The following is a 16,493-nucleotide window of genomic DNA, read 5'->3' as shown; positions in this document are numbered from 1 at the left end:
ATTTAGTATGATACAGTTAAGTGTTTACATAATAATTTCAAGATGGAGGATAAAAGAAAAATTTTGTTACCCACAATATACTTCAAAAGAACTGAATATATTTATATGAAACACACAAAGCAATACTCAACATTTTCTCTTCTAAAGCATGTGGCCAATTTGGTTTGCCCCTATGTGGTAACTAAAGAACATAAAATTAAAAGTTGCTGCATCCTTTTAGAGTGGTTTTAAACATATAGTGCTATGCCAAATAACCAAAAGCACTGAAAAGATCTTTAAATATGTTCATTAATGGAAATTAATGGGTGAAAAAGGAACATAATGGAAATGTCTTCATTATCTTTAATTCTTCTCATTCATTCATTCTCTCTTTCTCTGTGTGTTTGTTTCTGTTTTTCCTCTCACATACAAGTTTAGATGAAAAAGTTAATTAAAACTTTCATAAAAGTGATAGAAGGAAAAAGAATTTCAATTTACATTAAACTAAAATCAATGGTTGCTAAAAAAGCAATTAAAGGGGAGGGTGGGGGAGAAAAGAGAACAAGATTTTATTAAATGCCCAATATGTGCAGAAATTATGCTAAGGCTTTACAAATATGATTTTATTTGATCCTTACAATCCTATAAGGTATGTGCTATTATGAACCTAATTTCATAATTAATAAAATTGAACAAACAGAAGATAAGTGACATGTTCAGAGTCACACAGCTAGCAAGAACCTGAGATAGGATTAAGAATGCAAGTCTTTTTGATTCCAACTCCAATATTCTATCCACTATGCCAGCTAGCCACTATGTCATTTTTAAAAGTTGGTGAAATTGGGGGGCCAAATGGAGAAATACATAAGATCTCCAAAATGTAACAAATAAGCAGTGCCCCTCTTAAAAGCCCTTTCTAGCTATATTGAAAAATTTTTTCAAAATTTACATTAAATACGCTTTCACATTAATTTGATTCTGACTTTTTCAACAAGAGGATTTCCTTTCTAGGACAATTCTTACAAAGAATTATCCTGGCCTGATAGGAAAGCCTTAAAGGACAATAGTTAGCCAATGAGCTATTTTCACTGCTCACTGCAGTGAATCAATCAATAAGCATTTGTTAAGTGCTTATTATGATCCAAAACTGATGGAGACAAAAAGAAATTATATTTCCTGCCCTCAAAGAACTTACATACTGAGAGAACATGTACACATTATCTTCAACAATCATGCATCAAACTTTCCTGATGCACATTCTTGAGATTTTATTAGTAACCTCATTTTCATTTTTGAGTTGACAACTGTGTTTGAGGTTATGTGCAGAAAAGAAAAAATGAGAGATATGATGCTTGCTGAGTATTCTGCCTTTCCCTCTGCCTGGGTCAGCCCTGGATGGAATGGAATCTAGTGCGGCCTGTTGTGGGCCACAGAGCAGCGTGGCCTGTCACTTTACTGCATTCAACCAAAAAGAGACACTCTCGCTGGAGTTACCCAAACTGCCCTATGTGGGACTTTCTACACCCTCTACCTCTACCTCTGACTCTCCCTGTCCCACTCTATGTACCTCTCCTCTCCTGGGCATTTTATGGTAACTGTGTTATAAAAAGTGAGTGCTATCAGAACAAAATTTTTATTGTAAAGAACTTTATATTGAAAACTGTATTTTCAGTAAAAGATTACAGTTCTTGACGGTCATGAGAACCTAATCCCCTATTTCCTATAAGTAATCAACATTTGCATTTTTTTTACTTTCAGGCCACTTTCTAGGAACATTACTTCTGTGAAAATCAAGGATTAACTGTGTACAAAATACCAGATACAAGGTAAATCTTAGAAAGGTGAAAGCAGCTGGGGAGACTGAAAAATGTCTTCTGCAGAAAGTATCATTAGAGTTAAATCCTGAAGAAAAAGATTCTAAGAGGCAGACGTGAGGAGGGAGCAGATTTCACCCATGGAGAATGGCAACTTAAAAGTGTAAGGATAGAAAGTAGACTAGCCAAGATAAGGAAGAGCAAATAAACCACGAAGTAATTATACCCCAGAGTCCTCAGAGAAGAGTGATTTATAAGAAACCTGGAAAGGTAGAAAGAGCTCAGACTGTGAGGATCTTTAAATCCAAGACGATGTTTTCTTTGATTCCTAAGGATAACAGGTAATCACTTGGCTAGTGAAAAGGTCAGACATCTACTTTAGGAAAATTCTTTCAACAGCTATGTGAAGAATGGTTTGGAGCGGGTTGAAATTTGAGCTAACAATACAATTACTGAAATAGTATAAGAAAGAGATAATGAAAATGTATGTTTGTAGAGAGGAGATATATGTAAAGAGATGTTGTGAAGATTAGAAATGACAAGATTTGGCAATTAACCTCATGTGTGGGTTAAGTTCCAATGAGAAGTGAAGGGTGAGGCTAAGTCTGAATGGGATACTTTCCTTAAAAATAATTTTGGAGAGAGATATTTGGGTTTGTTTTTTTTGAGGGGGCGGGAGGTGGTACGGAATGAATGAATTCTGTTTCTATATATTGAATTTGAATTTTCTATGGCTACTCAATTTGAAATATGAAAAGAGGAACCAGCTAGTGACAAGACTACAATTTAAAGTTATATTGCTATATTTATAGATCTGGGAATCATTTACATAGAAATAGTGATTGAGCTGATGATATCACCAAGTGAGAGAGTACAGATATAAAACAGAAGAGACTTTAGGACAGAGCCTTCAGGTGTACCATCAGTTAATAGTGACGATTCATGACATTTCTATAAAGAAGACCAAAAGAAAGGAGTTGGGTAGAGAAACAAGAAACAGTAGAGTCATTCAAAAATAAACAAATGTGATAACTTTTCTTTTAATTTGATTTCCTGGGACAATGGATCATAACCACACTGAAATAATACTCCACTGAAAATAACCCTAAATCACTAAAACTACCTTATTAATGGATAAAGTTGTACTTTTTCTCAATCGAAAATGAAAAAGCTATTATAAACTCCTTGAAAACAAGGATTATTTGTCTTCTTACCAATCCGCAAACAACTCACCTATTATCATGATCTGCTTATTTATGTGTTTTAAAAGTGTAGTCCTGATTAGTCACAAGTAACATACATGGAATAATTTCAGGATCCAACTATTGACTTCGAACCCTATGACAAATTATATGTGTATGTTCTAGCAGAGTGTTGAATTCTGGTGACAGATAACAATACTCTACTGTAAACAATGACCCAATCACGTGCATCAACAATTATTCAAAATAAAGTTACATGACTATGAATCATGCTTCCTTTTTTAATTAGCTCAAATTTAAAAGGGGAAAAAAAACCATGGTACATAAAAGAAGTACAACCTGCAACATAAAGCTTGGAAGATAGAAAAAACATTTATTATTTTATAATAAATTTTGTCAACATCAAAAATGAAGTAGTCAGAACAATTCTATATAAAAAGCGCACAGAATTCAAAGTAAGCTAGTAAAAATGCAAATACATAAAGTAGAAAATATATTTTGAGGCAAAATAATACTTAATAATATTTAGAATTTTGAATGCTCTTCCTCTGAAAGTTTTTCACAAGCCAAAATACACATTTGTCTTTTCAAACAGGACGGAATTCCTTTATGTATGTTTAAGAAAAGATCATTGTTATTCATCTAAAAGTCCCACATTCCTATTTGATTGCCTAATATTTCAAAATACTTCAAATTAAAATATTTTATGAGAAAACTGAATTTTGTTAAACTTTCATATTTGATCATGAACACTCCATAATACTCTAAATAAATTCTTCAAAGCTTAATTTGACAGATAATATAATTAAATAAATGGTTTGGAGACATAGTTCTTCATGAAGCAATACAAATCCTTTGATCAATTCAAAAACTATACTTCATTTTGAGAAAAACCTTAAAAGTGAGGTGAATATGGGGAAAGTAACAAGAGAAAAGCTCCAACTACACACAAATATAAACAATACTATACCTGTTAGTCTTCCATGTCTGCATCCCATACTGACTGTATGGGCCACCACTATTTTTCTACTATTCTTTCTCAGTCTGTTTTCTGTGGCAGGAGATAAGTTCTACTTAAATAAATTCAAGTATTTAGCCATGTCTACTTATCTATCTTCTGATTTTAATTTGAACTTCAATCACTAAGATAAATGTGTAAATTTCAATTCAATTCAGCAAAAATTTTATATGCAAAGTTAACATGGCATATATCAGGACATGAGAGATAGAGGGAAAAGAAACTCCCAATCTACATTTGGATATTTACTTCTTTTCAAGAGACTACATTCTCTTGAATTCTGTTAAAATAACTCTTATGCATTAGCAAAAATATAATTCTCCATGTATATAGAAAATCCAAAAAGTCACTATTTGAGACACTCCAAATAATATGAATAATCTCTTACAAGACAGTACTACTTTTAAAAGATTCATACTCCAGTCACAGGGAAAAGGATCTGAGATTGCATGTCCTATCATAACAGTTCAGGTCAGCCTCAAAGCTCAGTTGTTAAAACCTAATTAGCTTTGAAGATAGTTGTCTTTCAGGATGATAGGAAATACAGAATGCATGACATTAAGGAATGTAGATATAAAGTAACTTAAACCAAATCCATATGAAATATGAATTGTTTCTCTACTTCAAGGTATATATACTTGACATTTGCAATAGAGACCATGGGAAGGAGATTAAAAGTTAATAAATCATCTTTTGTTTACAATTCAAAGAAACTTATGGTTTCTTTTTTCAAATTGAATGTCTTGTGCCTTGATTACAGGCCTTTAGTGAGAATTAATAAATAAAACTATGTTTACATTCCACAAATGTTTGAATTTCATAATCCTTACAAGTCACCCTTGAAAGTCAAGGTCAATCAACTATTTCAAATGGAAACAATTTTGATCAAGGAATAAATGTGACAAATGATTTAACATTTCATCTTTGGAATTCAAATATATACAAGCAAAACTCATGAATTTGTTCATTATTCCACATAGTGGGTAAACATATACACATACATTGAAATGCGCACACACACACACACACACACACACACACACACACACACACAGAAATGGTATCTACTACTCCTGAAATTTATAAACATAAAACATGGTGCATTGTGGAACATCCACAGAAAATGAAAAAATCATTAAATCAATAATTTTCAACCAAAGGGCTGCCAGATAACATAAAAGTAAATTCTGCTTTTAAAGACTATGTTAAACAAATTCAAATCAACGAGAATTTATTAAGTGTTTCTTGTGAAAAAGTCATGCTCTATAAAAGTTAGAGATATAAAAGGAAAATTGAAAAATAGTGTCGGAATTCTGGAAATCTCATGTGAAAGCAACAAATAAATGCAAAATAAATTAAGGATGAAAATTAGGGTTCACAGAGTTGAATCCTAAAGGAAATTAAGAATTCTAATAAGAGCAGTAGATTGGGCAAATGTATATTATTGTAATGTTTCTAAAGTTCTTTAAAAACATCTTCATTTAACCCTCACAAGTACCCCATGAAATAGATGTTGTTATATTCATTTTACAGATAAGAAAACCAATGCTCATAAAGGTTATGTTACTTGACCACAAAAATAACTACTGTTACTGCATGCTGCTGCTACTTCTATTACTGCTGCTGCAATTTCTACTATTTCTTCTACTATTTCTTCTACTATTACTACTACTACAACTATGACGACTACTACTACTATTGTTACTACTATTACTACTACCCAAGAAATGACTTGAGAAGACAGCAAAAATATAGGAAGAATTCCAATAAGATGTCAAAGCAACATTAAAAACACAAGGAAATACATACATCTGCCTTATACTATTAAATTGCAGAAGGCAACATTTTTTTTCACTCTTCTACTGGGAATATATATACATAACAGAGAAGATTCATACTGATATAAGTGGAGAGGAACACCTATACTAGTATTCTAAATGTGAGTTGAATATTTACCTCTTAAAATTTCCCATAAGCAGATTTTATTGATTTTCAAGAACAAGACACAAGAATAAAACAGAGATATAAATTGGAAAGATTTACCATTCAACAATCACCTCTGATCCTCTATTATGGCTTTTTCCCTTCTTTCAATATGCATTGAAATCACCACATTAAAGCCAGATTTAAATGTTTAAACAATTTTATTTCATTTTGTCACATTTAATTTCATTGTTTAAAATATAACTAATACATTGACTTAATTGTTTTCCATCTCTTAATATCTTATGTTTTCATATCAGAATTTTATGTTGTTCAAACAGCATGATGCTAGAAACATAACTTAATAAATGCTTTTTGATTCAGGGAGGGGACAGGAAAAATGATGATGAGGAAATTTTAAGTGATAAATAAACAAAACATATATATTTTTAATTATTTTGACTTTTGTTGTAACTTTTGTAGGTGGGTCAGGGATCACATAAAGAATTTTTTTTCTTTTTTTGCTGAGGCAATTGGGGTTAAGTAACTTGCCCAGGGTCACACAGCTAGGAAGTGGTAAATGTCTCTGGCCACATTTGAACTCAGGTCCTCCTGACTTCAGGGTTGGTGCTCTATCCACTGTGCCACCTAGCTGTCCCATAAATAATATTTTTATAGAAGATAGCTATTTGGTTTTTTTCATCACTTCCCCCAAATAGTGCTAAATTTTCTAATGATATGTAATTGACAATTTCTAAATAACATTTAAGACATAGATTAAAAAAAAAAAAAGCTCACATTCAGAACCAGAAAAACATTGTACACAGTAACAGTATGATCATGTGATGATCAGACTTAGCTCTTCTCAGCAATTCAGTGATCCAAGGCAATTCCAATAAACTTTGGATAGAAAATGACATTTGCATCCAAAGATAGAACTATGGAGACTGAATGCAAATCAAAGCATACTATTTTCACTTTTTCTTCTTTTTTTTTCTTTCTCATGGTTTTTCCCTTTTCTTCTGATTTTTCTTTCCCAACATGACTCATGGAAATATGTAAAAAATGAATTATGTATAACCTAAAGAAATAATGTACATATACACACATGCATATACATCATACACACATATACACATACACATAACCTAGCTCATATTTATATACAGTTCTGAATCTTACAAAATGCTTTCCTCATAACCATGTGATAAGGTAAGTGGTGATACAAATATCACTATTTCCAAACTATACATAAGGAAACTTTTCCTCAGAGAAACTTGCTCATAGACCCATAACTATAAGTTATAGAGGTTGTCAAACTAAGAATTTCTCACTTGTAAGACTCATGCTCTTCCCATTATACTATGTACTGATAATTTCATCAACTGACTTTATCTTTAACCAATAAAATTCTATCAAATGATTCATCACAAATATAAAGATAGGTTCTCAAAAGAGAACAATTAATGGCATATCTTATTCAAATGCAATACTTAGAAAATATCTGTGGAAAGGGCAGCTAGGTGGATAGAACACCAGTCCAGAAGTCAGGAAGACCTGAGTTCAAATCTGACCTGAGACATTTAACATTTCCTAGCTGTGTGACCTTGGGCAAGTCACTTAACCCCAATTCTCTCAGGAAGAAGAAAAGGAAGAAGGAGGAGAAGGAACAGGAGCAGGAACAGGAGAAAAAGAAATAGCTGTGGAAACACTTTTTGATTAAGAATTAACCTAAATCCTGAAATTCTCACATGGATGGATGAATAGATCACTGCATGGCTGGAGATAGATGGTCTATGTCGAGATCTATATTTCTAGTTATGGATATATACATACATATGTATATATCTACATAAAAATACACTCATATATAAATTCACCCATGTATATAACACATATGCTTTGTTTTTCACAATTTATGACAAATATTTATTAAAGTATGAGATGGCAGTAATCTACAAAGTAACTATTCAAATAAAATCACAGATATATGGAATTCTGAAGCATGTTAATGCGATATTAACATATAATTAATATTTATTATCAGGAATATTGGAATAAAGAAATTATAGTTAAGTAACAAAGATCAATAACACACACTAAGAAGACTTTCCCTACACTGACTCCTTTACTCTTCATCACTTCAGGATTTATATCATCTTTTTGCATGACACTGATTTTTACTCATTCACAAGCCACTTTTTATTTGTCCTTAAAATACATGTTTCAGCATATGAAGTATAAGGTGTTTGAAGAGAAGTTGTAAGAAGATAGCATAGTTAAACGAAAAGAGCACTGGACTTGGAGGAGGAAGCCCAGAGTTCAATTATTGTCTTGAACAATAAGCTTTAACCTGGGAAAGTTACTTAATCTCTTCTAAATCTTAATTTTTTCATCTGTGAAATGGTGATGATTATATTACTTCACAGTTTTGTTTTGAAAATTGAAAAGCAATTGGTAAACTTTAAAGCATTACATAAATATGAATTACTACTATTAGAAAATATCCATCTACAAATTAAAAAATTATGAATTTAAAAAAGACAAGACAAAAAAAACCCCTCAAAATTTAAGAAACAAAAGATGATTAAGATCAAAATGTCTGATTCAAAGTCTGCCAACTAATCAAATTGAAAAGATGTTTTTAGAGACACACATTATGTTGGCATATTTAAATTTAAAACATGATTCCAGCTGTAATAAAATAATAACAACTAGACAAGTAAGTATCCTTCTGTAACTTCACCATATTAATGCAATATTTTCTGGTTCAACTTTATACTATTCAATCTCTTTGTCTCTTTCTCTTATTATCACTCATTATATTCCAAACTACAATCATCAAAACTTGACTCTTTTCAAGAAAGGGTGATTCAAGGCAATCCAATAGACTTATGATGGAAAGTGCCATCTGTACCCAAAGAGAGAACTATGGAAACTGAATGTGGGTCAAAGCATAGTTTCATCTTTGTTGTTATTGTTTGTTTGCTTGATTTTTTTCTTACTCGTGTTTTTTTCCCCCTTTTGATCTGCAAAATATGAGGAACATGGAAATGTGTTTAGAAGAATTGCTCATGTTTAACTTATATTGAACTCCTTGCAGTCTACGGAAGGGAAGGAGGGAGAAAATTTGGAACACAGTGTTTTGCAAAGGTGAATGTTGAAAACTATCTTTGTGTGTATTTGGAAAAATAAAATATTATTTAACACAAACAAATTTAAAACCATTAGCCTTCTTTGTCCCATCCACATGAGGTTGAACATGTCAAGAGAAAGTCACCTATTCTCAATGAATGGATCCATTACAAATTTTTGTTATCTAATCTCAATTGAAGTCTCACAGCAGACTATCATTGTTTTAGTGCTTCTCTCCAATTAATTTTCTACCATAATCCCATTGTACCCATTCCAAGCCTCTCCTAGGAAGACAGGCATCAGAGTTTATCAATTCCCAAAAACCTCTTTTAACAGAGCAACTCCTCTCATTTTTACTGAGAAAAAGCCATTCAGTCTTTTCTTTTCTTTTAGCTATCTCAAAACACTGCTATTATCCTTAAAGCCTCTCCCCAAGCCTACCTTGGCATAAGCCTTTTATCAGCTCCTCTCTTCGGAAAATGGGCTCCACTAATCAACTCTCTTTTTAATTTGCAATCTCTCTTTATTCATTTGTATTTTGTTGTTTTTACCACTTACAGATATGTTGATGTTACCTCAAGCTCTAATCTCTCCTTCTTTTCACAGGTAATCTTTTAACAAAAAGCAGTCTACACTCTTTCCCTTTAGTTCTTCACCTCTCAATCACTTGAAACACCTCATACTCTGGGGTTCAGACCACACAACTTAATATAAATTGATTTCTCAATATTCTTTTCTCAGTCCTTATCCTTCTTGATGTCACATCAGCATTTCTACAGCTGATCAAAGGCTTCTCCTGGATATGCTCTTCACACTGCATATTCTTAATACCTTATTTCCCTTTATGCACTTTACAATCCAGCTATACTAGTCTATTTGCTATTGTTAAATATTTTGCTCCATATCATACCTCCATGACTTTAATACTCATGCCTTTAACACTTATGCCAGGAACAGTGTCCTTTTTCACCTATATCTCTTAGAATCCCTGGTTTTCTCAGAAAATAAACTCAACTGTCACTGTGTGCAGTAGACCTTGACTAGTTATCTACTTCACCTTTTATAGCACCTTCTCCCCTCTAACATTATTTTCTTTCAATTCTGTATGTACTTTGGATTTATCTACCTACATGTTATGTCCCACATCAGACTTCTTAGTCTCCGCTGCCAGATCCTCTTCCTAGGGATGTATCCCACAATTTTGTCTTAGGTTCTCTTTTTCTTCATATCAGAATTGAATTGGTTCTCATGAGTTTAATTACACAGATAACTCCCAAATGTATGTATCTAGTACTCATTGATTTGCCTAAATAGGCAATCTCAACAAGTTGAGAGTAGAACTCATTATCTTCCTCCCTAAACCTGCTTATTTCTCCCTTCTTTGCTTCTATGAAGAGTACCAACTACATTATACTTCCAGTCATTCAGGGTTACAACACTGAGAACCATCCTTGACACTTCCCTCTTCCTCATCTTCCACATTCAATGTGTCTTGATTTTACTTCCACAACATCTTGACACTATTTCCATACATGCCAAATATCATCAGTCTACTTGCTGTTCCCTGTGCAAGACATGCCATCCCATCACTCTGTACTAGCTATCTCTCATTCCTGAAATGCTCTCCCACTTTATATCCCTCTCTTGAGATCTCTATCTCCATTTTCCAAACTTAGCTCAAGTGGACTACTACAAGAAGCCTTCTCAGACTATCCTCAATTGCTGGTGTTCGCCACACCATAAAACACTATTTCATATTTACTTGTATATATTCATGTTTACTCATTTATGCATATGCTGTTCTCCTCCTAACAACATATAAACTCTTTGAAAGCAGGAGCTATTTTATATTCCCAGCACTTAAAAGTATCTTAATACATAATAGGTACTTTAAAATGCTTGTTGAATTATAGAAATAAGTATACATTGATGTGCGAGTAACTATACAAAAATATACAAATTATATATAAGGAACTATACTTATATTACTTACAAATATTAGTTCAAGTGTCTTATGAGTAGTGAAAAGTAAGCTCTAAGAAAGGTAAGAAATGTAAATACCCCTTAAAATATTTCACAATAATTATACTTGTAATTAATACAGTAAATTATTATACTTGTTTCAAACATCTCCTAACCTTTTCACTTGATTGTCTTCTTTTCTTTAGTTGAATGAGATCTGTTTCCACCCTTTCTGCCAGCTCTAACTTCCTCTTGTTTCTTTTAAAGGCTGCTAGACTGAATCCTATAAAAATATTAAAAGCATATTAAAATTATGTTTAAAAATTGTGAATTACTCAAAACTAAAGAAAAGATAACTGATTATATGGAAACATTACACTTCTAGAAATTTAGCTGTCCACTGTACTCTGGCTAAATGATATATAGATTTTATTTTTAAAAAATTTTACCCATGTGGACTTTTTAAATCTCAGTAACATTTCCACAAATAAAAGAATAATTTTTACAAATACAAAAGCGAACCTATTTCCTGATCATGACATTATCCTGAGGTAATTGTTGGCTGAAATTAGAATTCAGTTCTCCTAGCATGTCTGTGGTTCTTTATCCCAACAAACCAGTCTTTCTGACCCTATCCTTTCTCATGTACTTGATAATTTATCATATATGGCTCCTTGACACCTAGGATATATGACACCTTGATATCACATAAACCATTATATCCTTATTTCCTTTGTTTTGTCACCAATATCTTTCTAATGATTTTGAATTTTGTAATTTCCATTTTCCTCACACTCTTCACAAAACTAATTGATGCTGTTTTCATCTTGAAAAGCATATTTCATACTCCTACTCTCCTCCCTATTCACACCAGTCATTCTAATTCAGATTACTATTAGCAATCGCCAGGAATGTTACAATACCCTTATAATTGTTATAACTGTTTGAGCCTCTCTTTCCCCTAAATAATCTATACTGCACAAAGGTGCTTTATAACTAAAGCAGAGTGGCCATGTCATTCCCCTGAATAAAGACAAAGCTCCTTAATGCCTCTAGGTTAAAATACAAATTTCTCTGATTTGGCATGCTGAAGTCCTTCACACTCTGGCTGCAATCAACTTTTCCATACTTATTTTAAAACATTCATTTTTATATATTTGAAGCTTCCACTAACTACTTTTTTTCATTGTACAAAGCATACCAATTCTACTTTGTTCTTTTGCATGTGCTGCCTCCATGACTGGAATGTTCTCCCAACTCTTGGAGTCCCTATCTCCTTTCAAGTAACAACCTCCTGATTTCTCTGGTTCTTAGTATTCTCTCTTAAATATATATATAGTTACTTTGCCTTTACTTTAAATTTACTTATTTGTATACATGTTGTTAACTCCTATTAGAAGATAAAGTTCTTCAAGGGAAGGAACTGTTTTTAATATTGTCTCTATACCTTCAGCAGCTAATACAGTGCCTCACATGTAGCAAGGGCTCAATAAATGCTAGCTAAATTAATTAAACTATAAAATGCTATCTCTAAAAATTTCACTACATAAAAGAAATTTCATTTTATAAAATACGTTCTGAGAAAACTAAATACATACGAATGACAATAAAAGAGACAGTTTGGAAAATTTCTAAAGCCAAAAATAAAATGCTGAAAAGCATTTTTTTACTAAAACCTGAAAATATGTTAATTGATTGATTTATCCTTTGTAAGTTAGGAGAGATGAAAAGAAAGACATTTCTTTTATAAGTTGTGGAGGTGCTCATTTTAATACTTGTAAATTCCATGTTGTACATTAACATATAGCAATGAAGTATTAAAAAGCTTGAATAGTACACAGTTTTCTCCCACACATAGCAATAAAAATAGAAAGTTTCTCAATCGAAAATGGTATTCATGAAACCATATGAAAACTAAGGTTTGTATTTTTTTTAAGGGAAGAAACCACTAAAAATAGTTATTGTATAGCAAATGTTTATGCTCAAACAAAATGTATCCAAAAAAAAAGCTTAATAAATTTCAGCCATATACTTCCCATACTAAATGAAATTCCCCTTTCACATTTATTCAGTCAGTAATTATAATGTCCATTGTGTGAAATATAAAAACAATATAATTTTCTCGCAGTCTACTTAATCTTTTCTTTCTTTTTTTTTTCCCCTGAGGCAATTGGGATTAAGTGACTTGCTCAGAATCACACAGTTAGGAAGCATTATATGTCTGAAACCACATTTGAATTCAGGTCCTCTTGACTTCAGGGCTAGTGCTCTATCAACTGAGCCACCTAGCTGCCCCTAATTTACTTAATCTTACTATGAATTCAAAGGTTGTTCATAAGAATAGATTTAAAAATGCAAATCAAAACTCCACATAGATTAATATAGGAGAAACTGCATGCACTGTGGAAGAGACTTAAGTATTGTCATATTTGTGGATAGAAATACATGGCAATGTTATGAGAAATACAAAATAAGGTTAATTCATGTGAGATATGCTTTACAAGGTGAATTTCTAAGTCACTGTAAATAGGATAGCAAATGAAAAGAATAAAATGTAAAGGCATCAATTAATCAATCACAATTTATTAAAGGCCAAGTGTTTGCCAGGTAGTATGCTAAGCTTTGGGTTTGCAAAAAGAGGAAGGCAAAGTGAAAACAATTAAATCTTACAGAGGAAATAATTAAATCAGTATAACTTTCAGTAAATAACAGATGACAACATTCACTGAATGTAAGTGTAACCAATACTAGAAACTGTGGTCAGGAATGCTACATTTTATGAAAAGGTAGTAAAGTCTCAGTGACATGTCAGAAGACAGAAGGAGTGAGAAAGGAAAATTTTAAGATGAAAGCATGATTAACTAATTGTACTATTAGATAATAGAAAGAGCCTAAGCTTAAAGGAATAAGATATAGGACCCAAAAGAACCAAGGATACAAGAAAAAAAGAAAACCTCAAAGCCACAAGTCCAAAGGAGACAATCTGGCAATGTCAAATGACAGCAATGAAGTAACAAAAAACACAAAAATATTTATAGCAGCTCTTTGTATAGTATCAAAGACTGGAAATAAGGGCATGACCAACAATAAGGGAACAACAACAACAACAACAACAACAACAAAAAAGCTAAATGGAATAGTATAATGTCCTAACACAAATGAAAAGATGACTGCCATGTATTATCAACAATGACCTCTACTCAAATAACACAAAAATATCCAGAACTGCGTACTCAGAAAAGGAGCTGAACCAGTCATACAACAAGAGAGAGATAAAATAGATTGAAAACTTATTCTACATTACATAAAATGTGAAGACACATAGAAAAAAGCCTCTAGCATATTAGATTCCATATGGTGCCTTAGTAGAGGAATGTGAACAAAAACTGTAGAACATGAGAAATTGTGAATGGGCTGGGAGCTGTAATAATAGAGGAAAAAATAGTCACATCAGGACCACTTAGATACTTTATAAACTACACATTTAATCAATTGTATTAAGAGTTTTAAAATTAACTTCTTTTTTTTATTCCATCACACATAAATAATCTATACTCTTCTCCTTGATTATGTTTATTTTATAGAATATTATTGTTCTATAAAAAATGATAAACAAGCTTATTTTAGAAAGCCTGGAAAGATTTACATGAATTAATGCCAAGCGAAAAAAGCAGAAAAAGGAAAACATTGTATACAGCAAAAGCAAGATTGTGCAGTGATAAACTATGAAACACTCTGTTCTTCTCAGCAGTTCAGTAATCCAAGGGAATCCCAATAAACTTTGGAGGAAAATACCATCTGCATCCAGAGAGAGAAATATAGAGACTGAATATAAATCAACACATGCTGTTTTTTTATGTTTTTTTCTGCTATTTTTTTTAACATGGGTTTTTCACTCTTTTTATTGTTGTTTGCATTTTGTTTTCATTCTAATTTTTTTCTTTTTTGATCTGATTTTTCTTGTACATCATTATATTTGTGGAAATATGTATAGAGGAATTACATGTTTAACATATACTGGATCACTTGCTGACTTAGGAGAGGATGGGAGGAAGAGAGGGTAAGAATTAGAACACAGAATTTTGAAAGGGTGAATATCAAAAATAATCCATGTATATATTTTGAAAATAAAAAGTTTTAATAAAAAAAAATTTAATTCCATTTGGATACCTTTTCCAGGAAGTAAAAGCTAGCTTCTTGCTTAATTTTGCTTTATATTGTCTCTTATTGCAGAATTAAAGATCTGCACATGTGCTATGATTTCTTCCAAATGTAGACAGTTTTGATCACTAGAACTTAAAAAGAAATGTTTGATAAATGATAATTGCAAAGAAGTTTAGGAAGACTTATATGAACAGATTCAGAGTAGAGAAGGCTTTAAGAACTCTTATCAATGGAATGGCCATGCACAATTACCAAGAATCAAAGATATCTTCTGACATAGAAATGATGGATTCCACAGACAGAATGAGACATGCTTTTTTCCTCCAACATGGCCAATGTGAAAATTTGTTTTGCTTAACTATAAAGATTTTTTCTGTCCTTTTTTTTCTTTTTTCTTTTTTAGTACATGTGGGGAGGAGTAAGAGAGGGGAATAAATGCTTCAGGTAACAGGCACAAAATCTTACCCAAACAACAAACTCCCATTAAATCAGGATGGACAAGACAATAACTCAATGAGATAATATGAAATATTAAAACAAAGTCAAATGTCCCCTGCAAAAAGAAAAAAAAATAAAGTATCTCATAGGAAAAACAACTGAACTGAAAAATAGAGAAGCAATTTAAGAATCATCATCTGAAAGCCATGACCAAAAAAAGAATCTCAACATCTTATTTCAAGAAATCAGGAAAGAAAATTGTCCAAATATCTTAGAACTAAGGACAAGGGAGATATAGAAAGAATAGACCAGTCATCTTCTGAAAGAAACATGATGATTTTTCTAAGAATATTATAACCCAAATCAAAGGCTTCCAAATTTTTAAAAAAATACTTTAGGCAGTCAAAGAATTCAAGTGCCACAGTGATTCTCATTCCTATCTGAACTGGTCAAAGGAGAAAACACAGAAAGAGAGAAATAGAGAGAGAGAGAGAGAGAGAGAGAGAGAGAGAGAGAGAGAGAGATAAAGAAAGAGACAGAGACAAAGAAAAACAGAGACAGAGAGAAACAAAGAAAGAGAGAGATAGATACAGAGAGAGAGAGAGAGAGACAAAGAAAGAGAGACACAGAGAGAGAGAGAGTGTGTGTGTGTGTGAGAGACAGAGAGAGACAGAGACTGAGAGAGAGAGAGAGACTGAGAGAGAGCTGGGTACAGAAATATATTTGTTTGAACAGGGAATTTTAAGAAAAGAATAAGGGACAAAAGGGAAATAAGAAGGAGGGCATGTAAAGGAAAAATAAATCTAGACAAAACAAACTCTAAGGTTGCACAAAAATATTTACAGCAGCTCTTTTTTA

General features: G+C 32.2%; 1 protein-coding gene across 1 annotated transcript in view; it reads right to left on the bottom strand.

The window, feature by feature from the left end:
* The window catches only part of TASP1 (taspase 1), a 244,821-nt gene that overhangs the window by 145,121 nt on the left and 83,207 nt on the right, over positions 1-16,493 (bottom strand). Inside the window, exon 8 of the mRNA XM_051975909.1 lies at positions 11,210-11,316. Coding sequence (XP_051831869.1) covers positions 11,210-11,316 — 107 coding nt within the window. The remainder of the gene's footprint in view (positions 1-11,209; positions 11,317-16,493) is intronic.

Source organism: Antechinus flavipes, chromosome 2, assembly GCF_016432865.1.
Source record: "Antechinus flavipes isolate AdamAnt ecotype Samford, QLD, Australia chromosome 2, AdamAnt_v2, whole genome shotgun sequence".
NCBI classification, from domain to species: domain Eukaryota; kingdom Metazoa; phylum Chordata; class Mammalia; order Dasyuromorphia; family Dasyuridae; genus Antechinus; species Antechinus flavipes.
The sequence above is the reverse complement of the archived record's forward strand: the minus strand, read 5'-3'. Positions and strand labels throughout refer to the sequence as shown.